Source organism: Equus asinus, chromosome 17 (assembly GCF_041296235.1).
Source record: "Equus asinus isolate D_3611 breed Donkey chromosome 17, EquAss-T2T_v2, whole genome shotgun sequence".
NCBI lineage: Eukaryota > Metazoa > Chordata > Mammalia > Perissodactyla > Equidae > Equus > Equus asinus.
Window position 1 is genome coordinate 35,323,772 of NC_091806.1, and position 20,550 is coordinate 35,344,321.

At 38.2% G+C, this 20,550-nt stretch overlaps 1 protein-coding gene across 1 annotated transcript; it reads right to left on the reverse strand.

The window, feature by feature from the left end:
- Positions 1-16,497: 16,497 nt before the first annotated feature.
- LOC106846494 (olfactory receptor 4D10-like) lies at positions 16,498-17,858 on the reverse strand. Its single transcript, XM_014865288.3, has one exon. The coding sequence runs from the start codon at positions 17,697-17,699 to the stop codon at positions 16,764-16,766; it is 936 nt and encodes a 311-aa protein (XP_014720774.1). The 5' UTR covers positions 17,700-17,858; the 3' UTR covers positions 16,498-16,763.
- Between the last annotated feature and the right edge of the window lie 2,692 nt (positions 17,859-20,550).

Genomic DNA, 20,550 nt, shown 5'->3' on the forward strand with positions numbered 1-20,550 from the left:
TGCCTACAATGTTTCCACAGCACCTTGTTCATATCTTCATTAAAGCATCTTGGAGTATGCATGTAGGTCAGTGACTATCTTTAATCGTCCTGAAGAAGTCTGAATCCTACCACTGTCAGGCACATAACATGTGTCCTGTCAATATATGTGGGGTGAATAATTGAAAGTGGGTAGTGGAAGACATGAATGGGTCTCACCTTAAATAGCATCACCCATAGGTCCCCAGCACATACTGTAGGACAGGCCTCTCTTAAGACTCCATGGTATCCATAGATTCTCATTTGTTTTTTGCATTAAGTTGATCTCTTTCCATTTTGAGAAAGTGATATTTAAAATCTATCTTTAAATTTAAGTGTTATCTCATCCTCATAGAATTTGGGTTATTTCTTAATACCTTGTTGTTTCTTTAGTTTCCTCATGGCTGACTTCATTTCCTGATTTCTCAAGGTGAAGATCATAGGATTGAGCAAAGGAGAGGTGACAGTGAAGGTGACTGAAATGGCAGTGCCTGGGGGGAGGGCAGTGAAGGTCCAGGTATAAACATAGGTGCAGGGCACCAGGTTTAGTGTCACCACAGTGATGTGTGTGGTACAGGTGTATTGACTTTTCTCCTGCCCTCTCAAGAATGAGATCTCAGCATCCTCAGGATTACTGTGTAGTATATGAGGAGAAAGAAGAATATATAACAGCTGAGTAATCCATTATTGGAAATCATCAGGAGCTCCAGAGTGAGGTGTCAGTGAAGGCTAGTTTGAGTGCTCCGGGGACATCACAGTAGAATGGATCAAGAACATTGGGTCCCCAGAAGGGGAGGTGAAGTAATAAAGAAATCTGGACGATGGAGTGGACAAAGACCCCCACCCAGGAGGCCTCAACTAGGCTAGTGCGTCGTTGCCTACTCCTTATAGTCATATGATGGAGGGTATTGAGATGGTAACGAAATGGTATAGCAATACAATGCCAACACAGAGAGAGAAAAAAACATCTGCACCTCCCAGATGGTAGAAGAACGTTTGAGCTATGCAGCCATTGAAGGAGATGTTTTTTATCTGTTATTCTTTATTTTTTAATTGAATTCATAATAGTTTACATCAATGTGAGATTTCAGTTGTACAATATTTCTTGACTGACACCACATAAGTGCTCCCCTTCACCCTCTGTGCCCACCCTCCACCTCCCTTCCTCTGGTAACAACTGAACTATTTTCTTTGTCCATCTGCTTGTTTATATTCCACATATGAGTGAAATCATCTGGTATTTGTCTCTCTCAGACTGGCTTATTTCACTTAGCGTAATTTCCTCCAGGTCCTTCCATGTTATTGCAAATGGGATGAATCGGTCTTTTTTATGGCTGAGTAGTATTCCATTGTATATCTATACCACAGCTTCTTTATCTAATCATCAGTCAATGGACACTTGGATTGTTTCCACGTCTTGGCTATTGTGAAGTACTGCAATGAACACAAGGGTACATATGTTACTTTGGATTGTTGCTTTCAAGTTGTTTGGGTAGATACCAGGTAGTGGGATAACTGGGTCATATGATATTTCTATTTTTAGCTTTTTAAGGAATCTCCATACTGTTTTCCCTAGTGGCTGTACCAGTTTTCATTCCAACCAGCAGTGCATGACCATTCCAGTTTCTCCACATCCTCTCCAACATTTTTTGTCATTGGTCTTGGTAATTACAGTCACTCTGACTGGTGTAAGGTGATGTCTCATGGTAGTTTTGATTTGCATTTCCCAAATGATCAGTGATGTTGAGCACCTTTTCATGTGCCTGTTGGCCATCTGTGTATCTTCCTTTGAAAAATGTCTGTTCATATCTTCTGCCCAGTTTTTGATTGGGTTGTTTGTGGGGGTTTTTTTCTTTGAGTTATGTGGGTTCTTTATATACTTTGGATATCAACCCTTTGTCTGATAAACGATTTGCAAATATTTTCTCGCATTGGTGGGTTGTCTTTCCATTTTGTTGACGGTTTCTTTTGCTTTGTAGAAGCTTTTTAGTTTGATGTAGTCCCATTTGTTAGCTTTTTATTTTGTTTCCCTTACCTGAGTAGACATGGTATTTGAAAAGCTGTGGCTAAGACCAATGTCAAAGAATATACTGACTATATTTTCTGCTAGGATTTATATGGTTTCAGTTCTTACATTCAAATATTTAATCCCTTTGGAGTTACTTTTCAAGTATGGTGCAAGATAATGGTCTACTTTCATTCTTTTCCATGTGGCTGTCCAGTTTTCCCAACACCATTTATTGAAGAGACTCTCCCTTCTCCATTGTATGGTCTTTGGCTCCCTTGTCAAATATTGGCTGTCCATAAATGTGTAGGTTTATTTCTGGACTCCAGATTCTGTTCCATTGATCTGTGTGTCAGTTTTTGTGCCAGTACCATGCTGTTTTGGTTATTATGGCTTTGTAGTATATTTTGAAATCAGGAAGTGTGATACCTCCAGCTTTGTTCTTTTTTCTCGGGAATACTTTGGCTGTTTGAGGTCTTTTGTTGTTAAATATAAATTTTAGGATTCTTTGTTCTATTACTGTGAAAAATGTTGTTGGACTTTGGTAGGGATTGCGTTGAATCTATAGATTGCTTTAGGAAGGATGGACATTTTAACTACCTTAAATCTTCCAATCCAAGAGCACGGAATATCTTTCCATTTCTTTGTGTCTTCTTCAATTTCTTTCAACAATGTTTTATAGTTTTGGGTGTAGAGATCTTTCACCTCTTTGATTAAGTTTATTCCTAGGTATTTTATTCTTTTTGTTGCAGTTGTAAATGGGATTGTATTTTTAATTTCTTTTTATGCTACTTCATTGTTAGTGTATACAAGCACAGCTGATTTTTGTATGTTCATTTTGCATCCTGCGACTTGACTATATTCATTTATTATTTCTAAAAGTTTTTTAGTGGATTCTTTAGGATTTTCTAGATATAAAATCATGCCTGCAAAGAGTGACAGTTTCACTTCTTTGTTTCCAATATGGATCCTTTTTATTTCTTTTTCTTGCTTGATTGCTCTGGCTAAGACTTTCAATACTATGTTAAATAAGAGTGGTAGCAGTGGGCATCCTTGTCTGGTTCCTGTTCTTAGAGGGATGACTTTCAGTTTTTCACCATTTAATATGATGTTGGCTGTGGGTTTGTCATATATGGCCTTTATTATGTTGTGGTACTTTTCTTCAATGCCCATCTTATTGAGAGTTTTTATCATAAATGGATGTTGAATTTGGTCAAATGCTTTCTCTGCATCTATTGAAATAATCATGTGATTTTTATTCCTCATTTTGTTAATGTCTTGTATCACATTGATTGATTTGCAGGTGTTGAACCACCTTGCATCCCTGGAATGAATCCTTCTTGATCATTGTGTATGATTCTTTTAATGTATTGCTGTATTTGGTTTACCAATATTTTGTTGAGGATTTTTGCATCAATGTTCATCAGTGATATTGGCCTGTAGTTTCCTTCTTTGTGTTGTCCTTGTCTGGTTTTGCTATCAGGGTAATGTTGGTCTCATAGGATGGGTTAGGAAATGTTCCGTCTTCTTCACTTTTTCGTAATAGTTTGAGAAGAATAAGTACTAAATCTTCTTTGAATGTTTGGTAGAATTATCCATAGAAGCCATCTGGTCCTGGACTTTTGTTTTTTAGGAGGTTTTTGATTACTGTTTCAATCTCTGTACTTGTTATTTGTCTATTCAGATTCTGTATTTCTTCTTGATTCAGTTTTGGGAGGTTGTATGAGTCTAGGAGTTCATCCATTTTTTCCTGGTTATCGAATTTGCAGGCATATAATTTTTCATAGTATTATCTTATAATCCTTTGTATGTCTGCAATATCTGTTGTAATTTCTCCCTTTCATTTCTAATTTTATTTATTTGAGCTGCATCTCTTTTTTCTTGGTGAGTCTGGCTAACTGTTTGTCAATTTTGTTTATCTTCTCAAAGAACCAGCTCGTAGTTCCATTGATCCTTTTTACTGTGTTTTAAGTCTCTATTTCATTTATTTCTACTCTTATTTTTATTATTTCTCTCCTTATGCTGACTTTGGGCTTTGTCTGTTCTTCTTTTTCTAGCTCTGTTAGATGCATTTGAAGATTGCTTATTTGAGACTTTTCTTGATTGTTGAGGTAGGCCTGTATTGCTATGAATTTCCCTCCTATGACTGCTTTTCCTGCATCCTATAATAGTTGGTGTATTGTGTTTCCATTTTCCTTTGTCTCCAGGTTTTTTAAAATTTACTCTTTGATTTCTTAAATGATGCAATGGTTGTTCAAAAGCATGTTGTTTAATCTCCACATATTTCTGACTTTCCCAGTTTTGTTCTTGTGGTTGATTTCTAGCTTCCTAGCATTGTGGTGAGAGAAGATGGTTGGGATGATTTCAATCTTCTTGAATTTATTGAGGCTTGTTTTGTTGCACAACATATGGTCTATCTTTGAGAATGTTCCATGGGCACTTGATAAGAATGTATATTTTGCTGGTTTTGGATGGGATGCTCTATATATGTCTATTAAGTTCATCTGTCCAAGTGTTTCATTGAAATCTACTATTTCCTTGTTGACTTTTGTCTGGATAATCTGTCCATTGAATTAAGTGGAGTGTTGAGGTCCCCTACTATTATTGTGTTGCTGTTAATTTCTCCCTTTACGTCTGTTAATAATTGCTTTATGTACTTTGGTACCCCATGTTAGGTGCATGTATATTAATAAGTGTTATGTCCTCTGGTGAAATGTCCCTTTTAGCATTAAACACTGTCCCTCTTTGTCTCTCATTGTCTTTTTAACTTGGAGTCTGCTTTGTCTGATAAATGTATGGCAACACCTGCTTTCTTTTGTTGGCCCTTAGCTTGGAGTATTTTCTTCTATCCCTTCACACTAAGCCTATGTTTGTCTTTGTAGCTGAGGTGTGTTTCCTGGAGGCAGCATATTGTTGAGTCTTATTTTTTAATCCATCCAGCTACTCTGTGTCTTTTTATTGGAGAGTTCAGTCCATTTACATTTAGAGAGATTATTGTTATATGAGGGCTTAATGCTGCCATTTTATCTCTTGTTTTCTGGTTGTTCTATGTTCCCACTGTTTCTTTTCCTTTGTATTTCTGAGTGCTGTTTCATTTTGTTGGTTTTCTGAGAGGGATTTCTCAGTTTGTGAGTTGCGGCTGTGCACTGATCTTTTGTTTAGCGGTATTGTGAGGATTGTATGAAAGATATTGGAGATGAGATAGTCCATTTTCTTATAGCCTCTTATCTCCATTACCGTAAGTAGGTTCCTTCCCTTTCCTCTCCCTTTCTGAGTAATTGCTATTACACATTGTTCTCTTTTTAATTTTGTGAGTTTGTGGTTAAGTTGAAGTGTTTATTGTTACTTTTGATCCTTTCTTTCCCTTTCTCTTTTAAGTTGTAATTGAGCCTTTGCCTACTTGTTATAGTAGAGAGCTGCAAGTTTCTGGTCATGTCTGTCTATTTATCTCCTTGCTCAGAGATTTGTAGACCTTTACCTTTTTGTTGCAAGTGTGAAGGAATCTTTAATTATTTCTTGTAGGGGAAGTCTTGTGGCAATGTACTCCCTCAGATTTTGTTTATCTGGGAAAGCTTTTATTTCTCCACCGTACCTGAAGGAAAGTTTCACTGGATAGAGTATTCTTGGCTGAAAGTTTTTGTCTTTCAGTATTTTGAATATATCATTCCATTCTCTCCTAGCTTGTAGGGTTCTGCTGAGAAATCCACTGAAAGTCTGATAGGGTTTGCTTTGTAAGTTATTTTCTTCTGCTTTGCTGCTACTAATATTCTTTACTTATCCCAAACTTTTGCCATTTTTACTATTATATGCCTTGGAGAGGGTCTTTTAGGGTTGATAAATTTGGGCATTTGATTAACTTCATTTATCTGTAAATCTGAAACCTTCCTCATGTTTGGGAAGTTCTCAGCAATTATTTCTTTGAACAAGCTCTCTGCTCCTTTCTCTCTCTCTTTGCTGTCTGGGATACATATAGTCTTTGTGTTGCTTTTCCTAATTGAGTTGGATAGTTCTTGAATAATTCCTCCATTTTTAAAAAATCTTAGTTCTGTCACCTCTACAGGTGGTGACCTGTAGAATTTCTACACTTTTATCCTCAAGAAGGCTAATTCTTTCCTCCATAAGATTAATTCTATTTCTTAATGATTCTAGATTATTATTTATTTCATTAGTTGTGTTTTTCACATCCAGAATTTCTGCTTGATTTTTTCTCAGTTTCAATCTCTTTGGTGAAGAGATTCATTTTATTGCTGAGCTCCTTGAATTGTCTTTCTGTGTTATGTTGCAAGTCATTGAGTTTCCTTATGATGGCTATTTTGAATTCTCTGTCATTTAGGTTGTATATTTCTGTGTCTTCAGTGTTAGTTTCTTGAGAATTGTCATTTTCCTTCTGGTCTGAATTTTTGCTGCAGTTTCTCATGGTATTTGATGAACTAATCCTTTGTGGTATTCTTAGGATGCTGATTCACCCGGTTACCACTAGGGGGGAACAGGAGCAGTATTTCTGGCCCCACCCAATCTGCTGGAAGCTGTGGGGATATTAAGGGTGCTTGCCCCAGCTTGGGATGCATTCAGGCACTGATGTGGGCTGTCCTTCTCAGGAGGGCTTCCTTGTTAGGCCAGTGCCACTCTTTGGAGCTTCAGGGGTGCTCTGAGCTCCCCCTCCCCACCAGAAAGTTATCACCAGTGAGCTCAAAGCTCCTGTGCTTATTCCTGCAGCTGCCCAGACCCATTCCTTCTTTGGGAGCACAGCTGCACTGTGAGTGTTCGCACACACCTAGAAAGTGTTTGCTCCAGCATGGAAATCTGCTGAGGTCCCTGTTTACACTCCACAATATGCGGGGCCACTGTGCTTGGTGAGCAGGGCTTCCTCTGTGGGACCTGAGCTATGGTTATTCTTTGACAACACTGGGACACGATGGGCTCCCATTCCTGCCAGGAAAGTGAGCGCCTGTGGGTTCAAAGGTGCCACTCTTATTCCCACAGTAGCCCTTAGCAGTTTGCTCTGTGGGAGCGCAGTTGCACTGTGAGCATTCCATGTGCCTGGGAAGTGTTTGCCCCAGTGCGGGAATCTGTTGAGGTCCCTGTTTATTATCCACAGTCCACAGGCCACGGTGCTTGGTGGGTAGGGCTTCCTTGCTGGAACCCCAGCTATGGCTGCTCCTTTACAACACAAGGGTGTGTTGGGCTTCCTTTCTCCACTGGGATAGTGACCACTAGTGCGGGATAAGGGTTAGCACCTCCTCCTCTTACAGTTACCATGTTGCATGTTCCCAATTTCTAAGTGTTTGCACCAGGTTGGAAAGTATTCATGTGTGTGCATAGGGCTACTGGGGGAGAGCAGCGTGTGCTCACCTATCTCTGCCACTTCCCAGGGGGCCGGTCCATCCACCCTCAGATGTATAGCTGCGAGTGTCTCTCAGGCCTCCTGTTGTGATGTGTGGGCTTCCTCCATTGGTCATTGAATGTCTATTTAGTTGTAGTTCAAAAGAGGGAGAGAGAACAGGAACAGCTCACCCTACCATGCTGTTGATATCACTGAGCCAGGATGACTCTTTAAGTTGTCAAAACAACAAGCAAACTTACTGTTATATTTTAATTACAGAAAGCTAGAAATTCTAGGATGAAAGCTGCTTTGAATTCAATGTTCATTCCCGTGTTTTCTACCCCATCAGTTTCTTTCCCAATAAGGAGGAGTATGGGCCATATAGGAGGAGAATATAAGAGGTCAATGAAGGGCAGCATGTGTGTTAGGCAGAGCAATACAGATGACATCAAAATGACATTAGTTTTTCCCTGAGCATTTACAATTTCCAGTCATTGTATGTTTCACATATACCATCACACTTTAACCTTCACAACAAGACCATGAGATGGATATTATAAGTATCTTTGTATAGGTGAACTGTGAACTGTTAAGAGATAAAATAACTTGCCCCACATCCAACCACTGGTGGATGGCAGAGATGGGATTCAGACCCAGGTATGCATGACTCTGAAGTTAGAGCTTTCAGCTATAATGCTTTACTTTTACCAAGTTTTCCCAGACAAAAACACTAGCCAGTACTTTTTGTTCACAAAAACCAACAGGCTGAAGAATAGACTCATTAAAGTTTTATCTTCTTCAAATTTTCCTCTGTCTCTTTGGGAATTGGGAAATGGGAAGTGGGAAGAATGTTAATCCTCAATTATGAAGTCAATCTCAGATTAGCTCTGGTAAATCTGCAACAGGAAAATCAGTTCTTGAATAATGAGAATGGCTTGCTCTTTGTGTAGCATCCCTGAGATTCTGCCTTTGTCTAAACTTATCACAAGAATGTGAATCTGGCACATCTAATTCTACATCACATCAGTCCTTTTAGGCCATTTTGTGAAATCTTTCAAAGCTTAGTAATTCCTGATAGGAATCCAGATGGATAACTATTATGTACCTTTGAGGTCCTCAAGGTCACAAACTCTTTTGGAGTTTAAGCAGAAAAAATGTCTTAAACTGTGATGGGAAATGTGTCCCTATATATGTGTACTTCAGATGCACTGATCACGAGATCTTTCTAGAACTGGATTGCAGTTTGGCATAGACAGGCCCAGTAATGTAAAAAGTTACATTCAAATGGTAGAAGAGCAATCAATTGGGTATCTGAAGAGTTATCTCTGTAATTAAGTTGATATGAAATCTTGAGCAAATCATTCTATTTCTAGGTTTCTATTTACTTACCTCTTGAAAAAAAGAATTGAATTCAATCATTATCTTCACTTGCCGTATTGTTGTCATCATTGACACATTGTTCCTTTGCTCTTTAAATGGAAATACATCCATCAGTTCAATCCTATAACGCTAGTTACTTCATGCTTACCAGAAGCTTGAGTTACCAGCTACCTATTAACTAGAAAAATAAATCATTACCTAGTAAGAGTATTTGGCTTATTGACAATAAATTTGAGTATATAAGTATGACTCTATGTGAAGAATAATGAAAGGAGTCCTTGGTGATGAAGAGGTTGGAGACTCCTATTCTTTCACAGAAGGCTTGAGTCTTCTCTTCAGTCTCTTCATTGCTGACTCCATTTCCTGGTTCCTCAGTGTGTAGATCAAGGGGTCCAGCAGAGAGGAAATGCCAGTGAACTTAACAGAGATGGCCTTATCTGTGGGAGGGCCGTGAAGGGCCAGGAATAGACATAGATGCAGGGCACAAAATACAGTGTTACCACAGTGATGTGTGAGGCGCAGGTGAATAAGGCTTTCCTCCTGCCCTCCCCTGCATAAGACATGAGTATCATTAGGATGACTGTGTAGGACACAAGCAGGTAGACAAATCCCAGGGTAGTGACTAAGCCATTGTTGGAAATCATCAGGAGCTCAAGTGCAAAGGTGTCTGTACAGATGAGTTTGAGGACCTGGGGACATTGCAGTAAAAAGTGTCAGGAAGTTTGGGTCCACAGAAAAGTAGAGGCAGCAACAGGGAAATCTGCATGATGGAATGTATAAAACTCTTCACCCAGGATGCCACAATAAGGGCAGTGCATCACCCCCTACTCATGGTGGTCACATAGTGCAGGAGATGGGAGATGGCTATGTGGTGGTCAAACACCATCACTGACAAAGAAAAAATGTCTGCTCCACTGAGGAGGTGGAAGAAAAACAACTGTCTCATGCTGTGTGTATAGGATATTGTCTTTATGTTTGATAGCTGATTTACTAGGACCTTTAGAGCAGTGATGGAGGTGAAGAAGATGTAAAGAATGGTTAGATTGTGGAGAAGCAAATACATGGGGGTGTGAAGGAAAGACTCACCAGTCACAGTAGCTGTGTTGAGGAAGTTTCCCAGCAAAGTTGTATGGTACACAAAACATAAAAAGAGAAATAATACCAAGCTCAGGTCTTTGGACTAAGTCCTAGAAATATATATTTTTTAACCTAGAGCCATTTCCCAACTCCATTGAATCACATTTCTTCTTTATGTAGCTTGGAAAAAAATTAAAAGTGTTATTTCAGAAAGGGTTTACCCTCCCTTAATATATTCAGGTTTACAGAGTCAGGTGTTAGGTCTGAATACCGGCGAGGTGTTATCAGCACATGAAGAGTTGTTCCGAGATTATAGTTGATGTGTCCAAAATGACATCCCCTACACGAGCATGCATTTAATCATTATTTCTTCTGTAAATTATAAGTATTTTAGAAAATGCATAAAAATAATTTTCTCAGCATATACGTTCTAAGTATCCAAGATGAACAAGTGGATGTTAAATATTCAGAGATGGACTATTGTGGAAGGAGGGATATAAAAATGGATGCAGTTTGGTGTGTGGATAAGAAAGTGCCTATTTTGTATGACTGGGGTTCTTTGAGGTTCCACAAGAGCGTCGGGTTTTTTTTCCAGACTGAAATCTCCATTTAAATAGTTTAAGAGCTCCTATTTGCAAAATGGTTGTCTTTGGACTGAATTCAACAGAAGCACTCTTCCCTTTTTAAAACTCAGATATAATGCTATGAAAAATTAGAAAATTTTAAAGCCCTAAGAATTCTTCTCTGTTGCTCTATTCTTCCTTAAGGGGATTACTTTGTTTCTGTCTTTACCTTAAACTACTTTAGGTATCAAACCACCCGGGTGTTGAAGAGCTTTTCAGCTATGAAAAGAAAAGTGATAACTTAGAGCTTCTCTTCTGCTCATTATTCAAATTTATTTTTAAAAGTTATTTTTTTATTGTGCTATCATTGACATTCAATAGACTCAAGTATTTGAAGTATACACTTTGATATGTTTTGATATAAGCGTATACCCATGACATCATCACTATATTTAAGATAGTTAACATTTGTGTCATCCCAAAAGTGTCCTTGTGGCCCTTTGTAATATGTCCACTCTTCCCATCCTTCTACAGGCAACCACTGATCTTCTTTCTATCACTATCCATTCATTTGCATTTTCTACAAATGGAATCCTACAATGTGTTCTCCTTTTTTGTCTGGCTTGTTTCACTCATAGAATTCATCCATACTTTTGGGTCTACCAATATTTTGTTCTTTTTTATTGTATGGGTGTGCCACATTTTGTTATTCTTTCACATGCTGATGGACATTTGGGGTTGTTTTTGGTTTTTGACTATTACACGTAAAGCTGCTATGAATATTCATATACAGGTCTTCGTGTGGACATAAGTTTTCATTTCTCTTGGGTAAGTACCTAGGAGTACAATGGATGCAAGTCTTAAAATTCAATAAGAAAGAAAACAAATGAATTTTAAAAAATGAAGAAAAGGTTTCAACAGACATCTCAACTAGAAGATACAGAGATAGCATGTAAGTACAAGAAAAGATACTCAACATCATTTCTCACTGGGGAAATGTAAATTAAAACCATAGTGAGATAAAAGTACACATCAATTAGAATGGCTAAAATAAAAAAGACATATATCAAGAGTCAAGAAAAATGTAGAGGAATGGAATTCTGGTGGGAATGTACAACAGCACAACCAGTTTTGAAAACATATTGTCAGTTTTTTAAAATGTTAAGTGTATACTTAACATATAATCTTATTGCTTTTGAATGCCTTTCTTTTTCTTGAATCTTTGAAATGGATTTTAATTTCTTTCTTTGCAGTCTATCTCCCTTTTCTTGCCATAATCAGAAATAGAAGGTGAAAATCATTTCTCCCATTTTTTGGGTGTGTTTCCCAGTTCAAATGAAGATATTTATTTTCACCTCGTACACATTCCTTTCAAGTTTTCTTTTGTCTGAATGCAATTTTGTCCCCCAAGTCTACTTAATATGGAAAATTTAAAAAGCTACCAAGAGGTATCATAGCATAAGGGAGAAACTTGGGAGCCTCCGGCATCACACAGCCTGTTCAGCTCCTAGCTGGGCACTGACTGGTTGTGCTACGGGAGAAGTTAATTTACCCCTTTGGCCTCAGGCTCTGCATCAGTATTTGGAAACAATAACATCTCCTTCATGTGACTTTTGTAAAGACTAAATGAATTAATCTAGGCAAAAGCAAGAATACTTAGAGTGTTGTCTAACCAATGACGAGTGCTTATACTTATCTTACCTTAAAGAAAAACTCCAGGTTAGTAAGTGTCACAGACACGCAGCTTCTTTAAATGTACTGACAATCTATTATGGGAGCCTTTCATTTCATAGAACATGTATTCTAAAACAGCTTCATCAGAACATACTGTCTTGGGAGAAATCTGAAGTGTTTTTCTTTCAGTGTCAATGAGAGTGGCCAAGAGGGTGGTGACAGTGTATGGTAGTAAAGAGAATGCTTGCTTGGTTGGGCTTATTATCTGACATCATCTTAGCAGACCAGAGAAGTTGAGTGTCGTTCTCTGCAGTGAGAGCCATCTGGGGTCAAGTCCTGGTTTTGTCACTGTGTGTGGGTAAGTGAGAGACCTCACGGAGTCTCTACTTCTTCATCTATACAATGGGGGTTTTAATAATACCCACCACACAGGGAAGTTATATGAGGATTAGGTGAATTAACATATGCAGAGTCTCAGCACACATTGCTGGTTATCTGTTATGATTAGTACTATGTTGAGTAGCATTAACACTGGAGGTTCATCAAGAAATGGAGTGTGTTGATGTAATGGTAGGTGAGTCATCAATTCTGACTAGTTTAAAGAGAGGAAACGATCACCAGAAAACATCAATTCAATATAGTTACTGGAGATATTGAGGAGGTCCATCCTAGTTATGAAAACCTTCCAGAGGGATGCCATGTAAATAATAGACTATGATCTACACAGAATGGTAGATGGTAGATGGTACCTCAGACACCAGGTCAGGCTTCTTTGTCAGAAAGGAATGGGTCCCATGTTCACAAGCTACCTTTGGTAATTCAGACAACATCTTATACCTTCTGTTTCACGTTTCTGCTATTTTTTAAATCCATCTAATTATTTAGTAAATATTTATAGAAAATTGACAGTGTTCTATGTTATACAAGACAAAAGAATATAATCCAAACCAGTGGAAAAACAACTGAAATCTAATAGTAATATGGGAGAGATGGAGACTGTGTAAAGACAGATGAGCCATGTGTGAGAAACAGACAACTCACCAAAAGGCTCAGAGAACCCTGCATGGAGGAGGTGACACTTATGTTTGGGGCATGTGGGAGTGGACAGAATGGGAGATCTGGCTTTAGGGGACCACTTGAATATATAAAAGTTGCTCACGAGTCAGAAGTTTGGCTGCAAAGAAAGGATACAAATATGAAGGCATGGAAAGACATAGGAAGGAAAATCATTGCTATAAATTTTTATTTTTTGGTAAATCTAGGGAAAGGTATGTAGATGTTCATTGCACTATTCTTTCAAGTTTTTTTGAAGGTTTGACATATTTTATTTTCTCTCTAGTTTTAATTTAACATAAGACATATGTGTGTAGAATTCAGTCTGAGGAGATCCATCTACAGGAAATAAGCCTGAGAAAAATCTCTTCTTTGTGTAATTCAAGGGATTCCAGAGAAAGAGTTGCTTTCTCGTCAATTCCAAAGTGAACTCATTTCTATGACTCTCATTTCACAATATCCTCTTTGTTCATCTTTCTTAGCTGTGCTTTCTGTCACTGAAGTTTCACCCTGGAATGTAGCACTTTGTGTACTTATCACATTGTTTTTAGACAGAATGTATTTATGAATATTAACAATTACATCTAGAGTTCAATTATTCTCACTCTTCTTTTCTCACACTTATGCATAGACACTGAGACCCCACAGGCATTCACACCCATGTAGAGTTATATTTCTTACCTAAGGTCTCCAACCTTCTCTTCCAACATCTTAAACAATGTTCACATGTATCTTGGGAATCATTCAACTTCGTAAAATTCTGTTAAATACCCCTCTCAAAGCCAGTGATTTCAGTGGCTTCCCTTTTATCTTTATGTGGGAAATGGCAGACATAAGATAATATTTTCTTGGTTTGTTCACAAAGTCTGACAGTGCTACACCATATTTGCCAATTCCTTGATCCCAGGATTGGAGTGAGAATTATCACAGGGACTATAGTTGGATGTGATTGTGGAAAAATTCTTCTGATAGTGAGGTGGTTTCAGTGGGAGTGATTGTGATTCAGGCACATATGCTTAGTAACACACTTTTTGTCTAGTGTCTAAAATTTTCTAATGGTGACAAAGATTTTCTCCTTGACTATATTCAGGCTCCCCTGAACTTTTCAACTAGGCTTTGACTTTTGGAACCCCATCCTTGTCTCTGCATTGTCCAATTTTAACAAAAATCCTGCTTCATCAGTTTAGCCAAAATCCCCCATCCTCCATAGCCTATCACCCTCTGTTCAGGTTCCTCATCCTCCACCATCCCCCCAGTGATGTCTAATCACCCTGACCTGACTTTGGCAAGAATTTTATTAGGTCAGTTTAGCCAGAATTCGACATTACTCCTGACATTTCCTTTTAGAGGTTTTTGTACTGGGAAATAAATGTCCATTCTTAAGGATTCTGAGCAACTTCCTTAGGCAGTTTCATGCACGTAGGGTGATTCCTGAAGTTTGACACAAAGCTTTGGAAGCAGCACTTGGACCTGAAGAGGTTGTTTAGTCAAGAGTGAGGGAGCTCCCAAAGAGCTGGTGAACAAAGTGGGTGATGCAGTTCTCACAGGATACACACGCAACCGGAATATCCACACTGGATCCATCTGCAAATCCCACTTGCTTGACCTTCAAAGTTTTTCAAAATACTCACCATCTCCACAATTACTACCCTAAATCATGTCTTCATTATTTCTTTCATGAGATTATTGCCTCATCTTGTTTTTGTCCTCACTCCTCTTCAGTCTATTAATAACAGTAGCTCCTGCAATTCTGTTAAAGCATGCATCACTATTCTGCTCTTTCAAGCCCTCCAAATGTATCCAATCTTGTTTAATGTGAAAGTCAAAATCCTCACAATCATCTAAAGATGGTCATCCTATGGCCCCATAATATCTCTTACCTTTAGTACTACACCTCTCCTCTTCTCATCCACTTACAAAGGCCTCCTTGCTGTTTCTTGGATCTCTGGGAAGATCAGCATCTCATGGCCTTTGCATGTCTGATTTTTGGACTGAGATTTGGACTGAGACATGAACATGTTTCTAGTTTCAAAGATTTTAACATCTGGGATCTACCTCCAGACATGAGAGGAAAAAGCACAACTCCCAGCAGCTGTAAATAGCATAAAAAGTAAACAATAAAAGCCAAGCTTATATATTGAATAATGTTTTCCACCTCAAGCCAACTTTTTTGAATGTATATGCATAGTCTGATGTAGCTTCATAGGTTTCTGTCATTTTTTAGGGCATCATATTAAGAGAGAATAATAACCATGAAGCAATTGTTTTCTTAACCATATTCTCCAATGACTTGAGGAGCAGAAAGGAGTTAGAGACGATATTCATTCATTGAGTTTTGTAATTCAACAATTTTTATGAGTGTTTTCTATGTTTTGCTTGCTGTGATAGATGCTGGGGATACAATAAAAGCATAATTCTACTGGGGGAGATAGGAAGAAGGAGGACAGGGAATTGGAAACAAAGTCATGAGTTCTGTGCCCAAGCTAAGCCCAGGGCACTGAGGGAAAGTGGTGGAGGTGGCAAGCAGGAAGGTGGGGTTCAGAGGAAGGTCAGGGTAAGGACCCTGCACAAGGTCACAGAACTCATAATTTTTGAGGTCTGTATTCTAAATCAAGCTGTGCTAACTTCAAGACACCTGCTCTCAATCACTGGATTGTGGGCTTTGGATGGAAAAATCTTCAGATAATAGTTATTTAGTTTATCACATAATAGAATCAGAGGAGGAACTTAATTTGAATGTGTTTACTTCCTTAAGATTTGATTACTTTATGAAAGACCATATAGAATCCAATGCCCCATCTGTATTATTTTCTTTCTCTCTTTCTTTTTTTTATTTTAAAGATTGGCACCTGAGCTAACATCTGTTGCCAATCTTCTCTCTCTTTTTCTTCTTCTCCCCAAAGCACCCCAGGACATAGTTGTATATTCTAGTTGCAGGTCTTTCTGGCTCTGCTATGTGGGACACTACCTCAGCATGGCTTGATGAGTGGTGTTAGGTCCATGCCTGGGATCCTCAATGGCAAAACCCTGGGCCACTAAAGTGGAATGCATGAACTTAACCACCCAGCCAAGGGGCCGGCCCCCTGTATTATTTTCTAATATGTGTCTCAGCTCCCTTCCTGGGAACAAGTTATGTACTTGGAATGTCTCAGCATATATATATTTTACTTTTTCTTATTGATATTTTTATTTAGACAACTGGAGATTCCCATGCAGTTGTAAGAAATAGCAGAGAGATATCCCACCTTAACCCATTTTCCCTCAATGTTCATTTCACAATCTATATGTATATCAAAATTTCAAGTTGTACATCTTCACCATATGCCTTTTTTATCTGTCAATTACATCACAAAGGAGCTGGGGAAAAAACCCACAATAATTGCAATATGATAAAATTGTCTGAGTTTATTTCAATTCTGATTCCTTTATTTCTTGCAAGGCCCTATTGCAAAAGCAATGAACACCTCTCCAGCTAACAATTTGATTTCTCTACTTCGTTTTAGAACATTAAACCCATCTTTTTACATTGTTATTGCAGCCTGATCCAGAATCTTTGAAAATAATGTGTATCTTAGTAGAAATATAAAAACTATTTAGAAATCCTTTAGTCAATACATTTTATTTGATGGACAAACATATTCAAAGGTGATGAGAAGGAGTGAGAGACCAGCCTATACCTTGTCAGAAGGCAGAAATCTTCTCTTCAGTCTCCTCATGGCTGACTTCATCTCCTGGTTCCTCAGAGTATAGATTAAGGGGTTCAGCAGAGGGGAGATGACAGTAAAGGTGACGGAGATGGGCTTATCGGTGGGGAGGGCAGTGAAGGGCCGGGCATAGACATAGATGCAGGGCACAAAGTGCAGGGTCACCACAGTGATGTGTGAGGTGCAGGTGGAGATGGCTTTCCTCCTGCCCTCCCCTGCCTGAGACCTCAACATCATTAGGATGACTGTGTAGGACACAAACAGGAAGATAAACCACAGTGTAGTGACCAGTCCATTATTGGAAATCATCAGCAGCTCAAGCATAAAAATGTCAGTACAGACGAGTTTGAGGACCTGTGGGACATCACAGTAGAAAGTGTCAAGAACATTGGGTCCACAGAAGGGGAGGGGCAGCAAAAGGGCAATCTGTACGATGGAGTGGACAAAGCCCCCCACCCACGAGGCCACTATTAACCCAATGCAACGGCCTCTACTCATGATGGTCACGTAGTGCAGGGGCTTGGAGATGGCCACATAGCGATCTAATGCCACCACTGACAATGAACATGCATCCACCCCTCCAATGAGGTGGAAGAAAAACATCTGAGTAAAGCAGCCATTGAAGGAGATGGTCTTTCTCTGTGACAGAAGGTCCACCAGAACCTTGGGAGCTGTGATGGAGGAAAAGCAGATGTCGGCAATAGACAAATTACGGAGCATAAAATACATGGGGTTGTGAAGGCGAGATTCAAAAGTCACAGTGACCATGATGAGAAAGTTTCCAACCAGAGTTGTCACATACACAAAAAGTAGGAAAAGAAATAAGACCCAGTTCAGTTCTTGATTCTGGGTTAGGCCAAGGAAAATAAATTCTTTGACCCTCGTGCAGTTTTTTAGCTCCATTGAGTCAACTTCTTTCTCTCTCTCTTGTTTCAAGCTTCTTCATTTGAAAAGACTTGGCTATTTATTTTGTTTTCTTCTCAAGCACTAAGAATACAATTCAGAATGTTCCTCGCGTGGTTGCGCTGTTTGTGATTTGTTGTTTTGTCTAAATTTTTAAGATTGCAGTCAGTTTGGTGATCAAATCAAATTATCCCATGTAAAGTCATTCAATAATTCTGTTCTTATAAAACTATTTTTGAAAAGAACAAACTTTATGCTCAGCAGTGATGTTTACATAACATTTTATTTAATTTATTTTAGTTTTCAAATTTTGCTATTGTTTTCTTCCCTCCAAATATATCGAATGTCCAAAATGTCTGAATCATAAACAGAAAGATAAGTACAATGTGGTTCCAGCCACTGTAGACTCATAGTATGAAAGTTTAATATTCATATTAGCGAACTTTCTGTTGACTTCCACAGGGTCTTGTCTTGCTAAAAAGAAAAAAAGAGTATCATTCTGTTTCTTACTGCAATGTTGCTGTGGCATGAGTCAGTTTCCTTACTGTTGGCTGTTTTATGTTGAATTTCTTAAAATTGCCACCTGTTATTCCATATATGTAGCTTTTCTTTGTCATTACCTTATACGAATCAGAATTTTTATTAATTATTTTTAAATATTTAAAATTTATTTTTAAGAAACACATTGAAACAATATATAAATACAAATATCAAAGAATATCTTTAATTTCTTTTATTGTGATAACACTTAAACATGAGAGCTGCCCTCTTAACAAATTTTTGGGTGCCAATACAGTATAGCCACAGTGCTGCACAGCAATTCTCTAGAACTTATTCATCTCACGTAACTGTTGTGATCCTTGCTTGAGTGTGGGGGAGAGAATAAAGATAGTGACCCACTTTTGAAAGGTCATCCATACTCTATCAACCACACTCTCTTCTGCCTCTTTCTCTGTGTGGATCAAAGCTAAGAGAGTGGAGGGTTCACACAGGAGGGAGAGATGTAGATATGTTTAGAATAATACCTATTTTTTATAAGCTGTTATTGGTCATTCTTAGGAAATTTTATAATTATTACTTATTCCACCTTATACTTAGCAAGTCAACATTTATTGCAATGTTCAAATGTATATGAACAAATGGGACCACATTGTCAAAGTGTTTGCAGCTTAGCGAAAGTGAATGATTTGTATAAATTGATGAACATAATGCATGATAAAATGTAAAATGTCAAGAGAAAAGTAGAGATTGATTTGGTTGGGATAGGAACTATGCTAAGAGATATAATGATTTCTATCAGTAATAAAAGCTGCTATTTTTTGAGTGTTTACTGTGTGTGAAGAGTTATGAAATGTTGACATTGAATTTTCACCACTATCCTTTAGAAAGTATTAATGTTATTCCTGTTTTTCAGATGGAATATAGTGTGAATCTATGTTTGACTGAAGTTAAGGAAAAGATAGAAATAGGATGGAAAAAACATTGTTTTGTTTGCCTCTTCAATCTTATGTATATAGGGTCTCATTTTGTATAACAAGAATATTTTGGGGTGCGCCTGATAGCCGTGTGGTTAAGTTTGCATGCACTGCTTTGGTGGCCCCAGGTTCACTGGTTCGGATCCTGGACACGGACCTATGCACTGCTCATCAAGCTATGCTGTGGCAGGCGTCCCACATAGGAAAAATAGAGAAAGACGGGCACAGATAGTAGCTCAGGGCCAATCTTCCTCAGCATAAGAGAGGAGGATTGGCAGCAGATGTTAGCTCAGTGATAATCTTTCTCAGAGAAACAAAACAAAGAAAAGAAAATTTGGTAAAGTCTGTCTGAAGATAAGAATTTTTCAGAAAGGGGTTCTGGAAACCCAATTTATGTGGAGCTTAGTCTGAGACTATCTCATCAAGAAGCAACTCAAATGATCACAGCAAACGAATGATGCCTTCTCTCACACTGAGTGGACCACATTTCTGAATCCCTCTTAACATATCACCTCTCTTCCAATAGTTAACACCCACCTTTGTTGTTTCTGTCACTGAGAAGATCATCTTGGCTCTGAAGCATTTAGTATACCTGGAAAATATCAAAGTCAAACTATTCATACATAGTTTGTATAATCAATAACGACATCTCAATGTCACTATCGATAACTTTAACCTTAGCTAAATCTTAACATCTTTACCTAATACCTTTGATCCTGAAACTCCAACTACAAATTGTATGTCATCAGGTACAGACCAGAATAAAACACTAGTGACACTAGTGACGTTAATTCTTGAAAATATTGTTTCTGAAGGCAGAGCCTCTTGGAAGACTAAATATCTTAGTGTCTTTATTCTCCTTTCAGGAAAGAAAGGGCAGATTCAAAGAATCACATCTTCAAGAACTTCCTCTGTGTCCCTATCTTACGTGCAAATCCCTCAGCCTCAGGCTTAATGTGAGAATTGCAAAGGGAATAATATTGGACAAGGAAGTGGAATTCAGTGCCTGATTCTGTTGTTGGTGATGAAGTTTCAAAGGGAGTTATTAAGAAGTTACTGAAACATTCACATGTGTAAACACACATTCACGCATACACAGACAGACACATTTTGATTGATATCCAAATTCTTTAGAGGCAGTAGAAGAAATCTATCTGTTTATCCATAGCTCAATAAGAACTTTGTTAAAACATGCCAAATACTGCACCTGAGAGAGAAAAAGGGTCCAGTTTTCATTGCTTGTAAGGCTCAGAGGACAGTATATACAAATCAGTTTCATTTTGATTGTCAAAAATCTCAAAAAAAACTGCACCTCAAATCCTTTGCTACCAGTCTAGTTTCTAATTATATGCAGAATGATTATAGTCTCATGATGT